At 37.4% G+C, this 9,714-nt stretch overlaps 1 protein-coding gene across 2 annotated transcripts in view; it reads right to left on the minus strand.

Annotated features, from left to right (window-relative positions):
* The window catches only part of NFX1 (nuclear transcription factor, X-box binding 1), an 87,386-nt gene that overhangs the window by 34,078 nt on the left and 43,594 nt on the right, over nt 1–9,714 (minus strand). For both annotated transcript variants that reach the window (XM_007497896.2, XM_007497898.2), the window contains exons 13-15: nt 9,160–9,268; nt 3,820–3,939; nt 1,326–1,405 (exon numbers count right to left, since the gene is read on the minus strand). In XM_007497896.2, coding sequence (XP_007497958.1) covers nt 1,326–1,405; nt 3,820–3,939; nt 9,160–9,268 — 309 coding nt within the window. The remainder of the gene's footprint in view (nt 1–1,325; nt 1,406–3,819; nt 3,940–9,159; nt 9,269–9,714) is intronic.

Raw genomic sequence — 9,714 nt, forward strand, 5'->3', positions numbered from 1 at the left:
CTCCATTTTCCACTGTCTCTTTTCATTGAGCCACCTCAAAGCCCCTTGATAAGCACTCTTGATAATCCTGAGAACTAAAATTCTGTAGCAATAAATAAAAAACAAATCAGACTAGAAATGATAAAAATCTCTCAAACATAAAATTATGAAGATAAAAAGATGAAGAAAGGGATTTGTCTAAAAAAGACTGCTATTGACACTGTATTTTGCTTTTTAAAAGGACACACAAGGAATATAGAATTACCAGTATTTTAAGTAAGAAGCAGACATTTCAGAATTTTTTTTAACATGCCATTTCTTCCAGACCAAGAATGCTATGACAAGGCATTACAGGTGGGATCTAGGTTTGGGAAAAAGCCAGTAAATTAAAAAATAGTCAGGATGGCCTCATCAAGAACAAAAATACCAAAATAATATCATAACATTCTTAGAAAGGTCACTAATAGCTAATACTTACATATAGATTATAAGGTTGGTAAAGTACTTTACATGCTATTTTATTTGATCTTCACAACAACCCTCTGAAGTAGGGACTATTATTATCCTCTTGTTAGAGCTAAGAAAACTATGCCTGAGAGAGATTAAGTGACTAGTCAAGGGGCATACAGCTAGTAAGCTTGTGAGGCAAATTTGAATGAACTCAGGTTTTCCTGACTCCAAGTTCAACACTCTACGTAGTGCATCTAGGAATGATGTAGATTAGTTTCTCCTAAAGCTCTGTATAAACCAGAGCTATGTCTCTGGCCCTGTGCATTGTTGCTTTACAATTTTTGTTAATGTCTTGAAAAAAATCATAGAGAGCAGCATGTATATCATTTCTGCAGATGAAATAAAGCTGTCAGGGACAGCAGTCACTTTAGAAGGAGGGATCCCAAAAGAAGCTAAAACACAGCTATCTGAAGATAAAAATTAATAGGGATTAATCATAGATCACACATTCATAGCTGGAAGGAGCCTCAAAAGTCACATTTTTTTTAGAACAAAAAAATTGAGGTGGATAGCTACATAACATAGTGAATAAAAAGCCAGATATAGAGTCCAGAGGATCTGGGTTCAAATCTAGATTCAGACCCTTCCTAGTTGTGTGGCCCTGGGCAAGTCACTTAACTTCAATTGCCTAGCCCTTGCTGCTCTCCTATCTTAGAATTTATACTAAGATACGGATTTTTAAAAAGAAGTTGAGGACCATAAAAGCTAAAAATGACTTAACCCAAAGTGCACAGATTTTAAGTAGTGAGAGCTAGGAAACAAATCACTGAGTTTTAGCTTGACATTTCTGGCAATGACTGCTATTAACTATCAATAACCAGGAGGACAAAACTTACCTCATGTTTGCCCATACACCACTTCTGAGTGAGGTAAGTACAAGGGGGGCATTTCACCTCACTATGACAAGAATGGAAAACTGTAGTAAAAGAAAGAGAATTAGGTAAGACTTTTATAAAAAGATGAGCACATATACCAGATCCTGTAGGTTGCTCACATCTTTAAAAAGCAGAGGTTCTAAGTTATTTTCTCATGAAAGGACAATAATAAAAGAGACATCAATAAATGTCACACAAGTAGAAAAAGCTTAGTTTAAGGGGGATAAGGAAAGGGGCAGAGAGAAAGCCCACACCCTGCCTGAACTCATCTAGAGAAATGCAGAAAGGAAGTGAAAGAACCACGATCCCCACCTGCTCTCTTTGAACTGAACAGAGGGTGACAAGCCTGGAGAGGTAGCTTTGAACACCACAGAGAACCTCTGGAGTTTATCGAAGAGGAAAGGTCATAGGGTGAGATGGGCACTTTAGGGAGATACCTACCAGCTCCACTGGATGGACAAGAGTGGGGCGATCTGAGGCTAGAAGACCAGCCAGTGGTTATTGCAATAACCCGGGAATGAGGTGGTCCGGGTGTGTCTACACCGGGGTGGTAGCAGAGTCAAAGGAGTGAAGGCAGAATTTAGGAGAGATCTTACACAGTTACAAATGACAGGATTTAACCATTGATTGATTGTACGTGAGAGAGTGAGGCGCTGAGCAGGGCCCGTGGCAGGGAGCCTCGGTAACTGGGAGGATAACGGTTCCCATGACTACTGTCCACAGGGAATTAAGGAAACAGGCAAAGTTTGGAGGGAAAGACAATGACTTCAGGTGCATTTCATATTCATTCATCTCTATACATATTGTTTCCTCTGATGGAGCGTAAGCTCTTAGAAGCACGGATTGTTTCCCTTTTGTCTTTGCATCGCCAGGCCTGGCACATAGCAGGCACTTAACAGATGTTTGTTGTGTGCTTATTCTTATCAGTCTTGAGCCTCATCACTTCTCGACTATGTAGAGATTGCTTCTGACGTCACATGGCTAGGAAGCATCTGCAGCCAAATCTGACCTCACATCTCCAGGCCTGGTGCTCCATCCACCATGCTACCCACCTGCCCCGAAATGTCTAAATGTAATCAGAGGATCATATGTTGAGAGCTGGAAGGAGCCCAAGAGTTCAAATAGTCCAAGTCCAACTGTCTCTTTTTACAAATAAGGACAGGGAAATCCTCTTGCTCAGTCATTCAGGATGAGGATGTGGATGAATTGGGAATTGAGATCCCGACTCTGAATTTGGTGTCCTTTCCAAATGCACCATCCTGTTATATTTTCTTTCACATGACATGTGTATATTTTGTGCTTCTCTACCTGATTGAGGGCTTCTTCAGGGTAAGGGCAACAGTGTTTTGTTGGTTTTTTTAATTTTCCAATTCAGAGCCTAGCATAAGTTTAGGTATATACTCAATATACCTAGCATAAGGCTTAAGTATTTCAATCAGTAACTTTCTAAATAGTTGAAGAAAAAAAAAACTAAACAAAATAATTCATGGAATATCCTTCTCTGACTATGAAGATTAACCAGCAGTGTTCTGTCTTAATGTGGAAATTTCATATGGTAAGAGTTCAGTTGTGGGCTTATGAGAAAGTTTGTGTGTTTAGAGACGTATTTCAGTTTAGACATTTATTTTATTTATGTTATATATTTAATAATTTATTATTTTAATTATCATTAATTATCTATTTACGTCATATAATTATTAAATTTCATCATGTATTTTAAAAATTACTTATATATTTATTTTATTTATTTATAAGTTTAGACATGTATCTTAAATAAATGTTTTTCAATGTGGTTTGTGAGGGACAAGAACAAATAATAATAGCTCACTATTACAAAAAATATTCTTCTCTAGGAAGTAGTTTAATTACTATCATCACCATTTCACAGATGAGGAAACTGAGATCAGAAAAGTTAAGTGATTCATCCAAAGTCACCAAAAAGTTAGTTGGTGTCACAGACAGGACCTGAAACACACATCTTCAGATTCCCTGGTCTAGGACTCTTTCCAGTACACTACATTCTGATGCTTATAAACTTACCCTAAAGAGGTTAAGCACTGAAAGGAGCAGAAAGCAAAAACACTGAACAGTGCCTAGAGAGTATCTTTTAAAACCATGGTTGCATAGGAAAGGTCCACTGGGAAACAACAGCAGCAAAGATCAACTTGTGACACTGCATTTCAAAGATTAATACTTCTTTTTCAGAAGGACTTAAGCTGACAGTAGGCAGAAGAGCCAAAGAGAGAAGCTGCAATATACTCCATAAATAATATCTTACAGTTTCTCAAGTAAACAAGTTTCCAGATGTGTAATATGTGAAAGAATTTGCCGAATCTGCCAAACTTGTTATCTATTAATATTAAAGAGTGCAATAAATACATACAGGTAATAAGGGGAAAATGTGATTCATTATAGTTCATAAAATTCAAATAAAAATAAGCCCATAGGAACTCACCTGGATGATCACATTCATGGAGCCTTGTACATGTGTTTTTACACTCTGGGGGTTTAGTACCACAAGGAACTGGAGGGAAAATCACTGATTCTCCACAAAAACATGTTAATTCATCAAAACCTGAGGAAGCAGAAAAACAAAACAGCTATTATGGTAATGCAATTGATGTAGTTTGTGGTAATCTTCTTAAAAAGGGTTTTAGAATGCACTGCATTTAAAATGTGTTCCATCATAAACTTTATCATGCAGATAACTAACTATTCTTTTCAGGGTATCTGGCAAAGATAAACATGTGCCCAGTTTACTTCATGAAGACAGTATACTGCCTTCTATCAGAATGTAATTACCTTCCCTATCTCTTTTAACTATATTTAGTTTTAATTTGGCTTTGTCAGATATCACGATTGGGACTCCTGCCTTCTTTTTATCAGTTGATGCCCCATAGATTTGGCTCCACCCTCTTACTTTCACCCTATGTGTATCTACCTTCCTCATGTGTGTTTCTTGTAGACAGCATATGGTAGGGTTTTGGATTCTAATCCACTCTGCTATTCGCTTGCATTTTATGGGTGAGTTCATTAATAAGCACATGAAAAAGTGTTCTAAATCTCTTATAATCAGAGAGATGCAAATCAAAACAACTTTGAGGTATCACCTCACACCTAGCAGATTGGCCAACATGACAGCAAAGGAAAGTAATGAATGTTGAAGGGAGTGTGGCAAAGTTGGCCATTAATGCACTGCTGGTGGAGTTGTGAATTGATCCAACCATTCTGGAGGGCAATTTGGAACTATGCCCAAAGGGCGACAAAAGACTGTCTGCCCTTTGATCCAGCCATAGCACTGCTGGGTTTGTACCCCAAAGAGATAATAAGGAAAAAGACTTGTACAAGAATATTCATAGCTGCGCTCTTTGTGGTGGCAAAAAATTGGAAAAATGAGGGGATGCCCTTCATTTGGGGAATGGCTAGACACATTGTGGTATCTGTTGGTGATGGAATACTATTGTGCTCAATGGAATAATTAAGTGGAGGAATTCCATGGAGACTGGAACGACCTCCAGGAAGTGATGCAGAGTGAAAGGAGCAGAACCAGGAAAACATTGTACACAGAGACTGATACACTGTGGTACAATTGAATGTAATGGACTTCTCCATTAGTGGCAATGCAGTGATCCTGAACAACCCAGAGGGATCTATGAGAAAGAACACTATCCACATTCAGAGGAAAAAATGTGGGAGTAGAAAAACAGAAGAAAAACAACTGCTTGATCACATGGGTCGAGGGGATATGGTTGGGGATGAAGACTCTAAATGATCATCCTAATGCAAACACCAACAACATCGAAATAGGTTGTGATCAAGGAAACAAGTAATACCTAATGAAATTGTGCATTGGCTGTGGGAAGGATGGGTGGAGGGGAGGGAGGGAAATAATATAATTCTTGTAACCAAGGAATAATGTTCTAAATTGACTAAATAAATTAATTCGAATGGAAAAAAACAAAGATTGCATAATTAGATGCCTCCACAAAAATGGATAGAGTAATTAGATCAAATCAGAACATGGAAGCATATTGAACTTTCTTAGTCCAACTAAAAAACATTAATAAATAAATATTTCTCCAGCTCTTTTCCTTTAGGAAAGTACACAGACCCACAAGAATAAAAAAAACCCTAAGTCTCTGGGGAAATGGATTATAGCTGGTAATACAAAAAGCACTTATTTGTCTAGTAAGATCATTACTACCTAAGGGCAGTGCCATCTTCTCCAAATTCAGAAAGAATTAAGAGTTTTGATCATAGGGAGGAAGTCTTATTAATCTCTGAGGAGACTGGTCAAGGAAGGAGTTTAGTAATTAAAGAGTAATTTTAGAAGATTAAGTGAATATTATTTTAGAATGTTGACCTTAAATCTGTATTCTAATTTATTGTGACTTTTACCTCGTCCAAGACGTCTATAAATATTATGTTAAATTATCTTGGGATTGAGAAATGTTCAAGGGCATCTATACACTAGGGTATCAATGGCACTATGCCAGTTTGGACATTTCACTCTTTAAGCTAGAAATGCACGGATCTAGAATGTTAAATAAAAAAATTGTTCTTGGCAGACTTATACCCAAAACAGAAAATTAACAGTTTTTCTTTGACAAGAAGTAGTTAACAAATAAACAAATTACACATTTGAGGTTGGACTACTGCAAAAATTTAAACTTTGAAATACAGAAAACATTTTCCTAAAGCAGAAATGAGAAACAAACTATATTTTAAATGAGAATATGCTAGATCAAAATGTAAACATGCTTTAAGAAGCATCACTGCCAAATTGTATAGCTGTTACTTGCCCCTACCAGTACTCGAAGCTTTCCTTCTTTTGTAGTTATAGTTGAATTGAGGCGTCTCATCTTAGGGAGCGCCAGTTCTCTAATTCATAGCCTCAGCAGGGGAACCAACTAGAGCTACAGAAGTAAGGAGCCATGCCAAAGTTATTCTGGTACACAATACTAAAAAAGATGTTTAATAAACATCACTTCCAGGGCAACTAGATGGTTCATTGGATTGATAAGTCAGGCCTAGAGACCAAAGGTCATGCATTCAAATCTGGCCTCGAAAACTTCCTAGCTGTGTAACCCTGGGCAAGTCACTTAACCCCAGTTGCCTACCCCTTACCACTCTTCGGCTTTTGAGCCAATATTTGTATTGATTCTAAGACAGAAGATAAAGAGTTTTTTAAATAAATAAACACCACCTCTTCATGTTTCATCCCAACCCATGGAACTTTACAAATAAAAGGGTAATATGATTTATCACAATTTAATATATTAATAATAATATTCAGAAACTCTAAATTTGACATTTTTTAAAATGGCAAAAAATTTAAACAATACATGAATATCCCCAAATTCCTCATAATACAATTTGGGAAAATTTAAGTTTGAAGCATATGCAGGACAGAAAAGATATATCAGGAGAACTTTAAAATCCCTCCATCTCCTTAAAGCCCTCTGATGCTATTGTAACCCACAGTGACCAACATATTATCTACCTGAAATGATAAATAAGATCATATACAAACACACAACAAAAGGTATCATGAGAAGTAGAAATAAAATGCTATGGAAATAAATAAGAACGCTGGGAATACTTCAAGCTGGGAAATCGTCTATGAAGAGGAAACATGGCATACACAGCAGAAAGAACTCGAGCTTTGATGTGAGGTGGCCGAGATCTTTGTACGGAACACTGCCAGACTCTATATATGACTTTGATCAATCCACTTCCCCACTATAGGTGGAAATGTTCTCCTCTGACACACAATGGTGCTGGAATAGATGATCTTCAAGGCCCTTTCTGTTCCCAAACCTCCACAACTTCGACAGTGGTAATGGGAGAACAAGGTCATCGCTTCCTGATTATATGGTGAAGCTTCTTAGGAACAACTTAAATTTTGGGAAGAAACACAGACACTCAACACCTTGAGAACGACCCTCTTCAAGCAGTTAAGAGTTAACATGAGATGGCACTGTATTCCTTCTGAGGATGCCCTTGAATGTGAGAGGAAGTCTGGTTGAAGTTCTCTCTTTATAGCTTTGCCAAACTGGCTTTTTTAGTTCCTGTGCTAAAAAGCAAGGCCTGCCAAAAATCAACATGGAATAGGAAATGAAGGTGGTGGTGCACAATCTGACTCCGGGGCTTAAGAAACTGCATTGCCCAACAGGTATGTATATCTTATGAGTAAGTAACTGTGATTAAGAATGAAATTAAAATATTTTATTTCATTTTTCCAATTTACATGTATGAAATTGTGGACAACTAAGTCAATATATAATGGATACAATGCTGGGCCTGAAGTCAATAAGACTCATCTCCCCGAGTTCAAATCTGGCCTCAGATATTTACCAATGTGACTCTGGGCAAGTCATTTAACCCTGTTAGCCTCAGTTTCCTCAACTGAAAAATAAACTGGAGAAGAAAATGGCAAACTACCCCAGGATTTTTGCCAAGAAAACCACAAATGGGGTCACAAAGAGTCAGACAATTGAAACAACTGAAGAACGTTAAGTTGTTGGGGATGGAACTGTTAGATACTTCAGCTTAAGGGTACCATAAAAAATTACCAAGACACAAAGGACTCTGTGAACAGAGAAAATTTGGGTATTCCAGGAAAGAAATATATTATGTATTTCGGTTTCAAAGTTTGGGATTACCAGGTATTCTCTGGTAAATGGCATTCTAGGTAGAGAAATGATATAGAAAGGCAGGCCGGAACCAAGCTGAGTCAAGTCAAGAAACATTTACTATGTACCAGGTGCCATGCTATATCCTGGGGATACAGTTAGTAATAGAAAGAATGACAGTTCCGGTCCTGTCCTTGAAGAGTTCATATTTTAATGGTGGAAAACAACATATAAAAGGAATATGAAAGCTGGAGGGAAGGGAAGGGAAGGTACCCAAGGCAGAGTGGAGCTCAAGAGAATAATGAAGAGAGCAGCTGGAGAGCTCAGTGGATTGAGGGCCAGACTAGATTGACTAATTAAATTTTTTAAAAAAGATATAGGCAAGTATAAAAACCTATAGGGAGAATAATTCAGTGGCTCATAAGAGATAAAGAGCCCCCGAAAATAAGTAAAAGACCGAAAATCATCAGAGGGAGCTGCTGGGTGGCTCAGTGGATATAGAGCCAGGCCTAGAGATCCTGGGTTCCAGTCTGGTCTCAGACACTTCCTAGCTGTGTGGCAAGTCACTTATCCCCAACTGCCTAGCCCTTACTGCTCTTCTACCTTAGAACTGATACTTGTAGATGCCAAATGACTATGTATTTGTGCATGGTAAAGGTCATAGAATGATTTTTTAAATTTCAAATTAAATTTAAATAATAGTACCTGTTTATAATTATATTTCAAAATATATTTTAATGGATAGTAGATATTACAATGAATTATTGTATAGTGAAACTGGGAAAAAATTAAATTCTTGTGTCAAGTGAAAAAAAAAGAACTGATACTTGTATAAATTCTAAGAGAGAAGGTAAGGGTTTAAAAAAAAAGAAAGCGAGAAAGAATGAGAATCATTAGCCTAGAATAAAAGGTAAAAATCTTACTCAAGTAGGGGACTTACTGAAAAATAGGAAGGTGCAAATTGAACCCAATGATTCCAGGAGATAATGGGAAAAATCTGAACAGTTAAAATGCTGAAATATTAGAGAAAGCAGCAAGGTTCAAAGTAATGCAAAATGATCTAAACAAACATGTAAGTCAAAAACCAAAATTCCAATGGCTTCTGTCCTAGTAAAGCACTGATTAAGGTGATCTGTTGGAATTGTCAGAGTAGCACTCACTTGTTTGCCAGCACGTCTGACAGTTTCCCCGGTGACAAGGCTCCTCACACCTATGAAGGCCACAGTTGAGTTTTCGTCCACAAATCAAAGAACATCTGTGTTCTTTATCCTGGAGAGGAGAGAATCAGGTTCCCTTATAAAATGGACTAAATTAACAATTTGATACTTTCTACAAGGTAATCAATAAGCATTTATTTATTTAATTATTTTTTTTTTGTTTTGGCCCTTACCTTCCATCTTGGAATCAATACTGGGTATGGTTCCAAGGCAGAAGAGCTGCAAAGGCTAGGCAATGGAGGTTAAGTGACTTGCCCAGGGTCACACAGCTAGGAAGTGTCTGAGGCCAGATTTGAATCCAGGACCCCCCATCTATGGCTCTCAATCCACTGAGCCACCCTCAACAACATCCCCTCAACAAGCATCTATTAAGCAACCACTTTGTTCACTTTCTGTGCTGACAAAAATGAGACAATTCACCTTCAAGGATTTACATTTTACTGAAGCATTCAACATGTTCATAGATAAGTAAATTCAAGGTATATGAATACATACTGA

Source organism: Monodelphis domestica, chromosome 7 (genome assembly GCF_027887165.1).
Source record: "Monodelphis domestica isolate mMonDom1 chromosome 7, mMonDom1.pri, whole genome shotgun sequence".
Lineage (NCBI taxonomy): Eukaryota > Metazoa > Chordata > Mammalia > Didelphimorphia > Didelphidae > Monodelphis > Monodelphis domestica.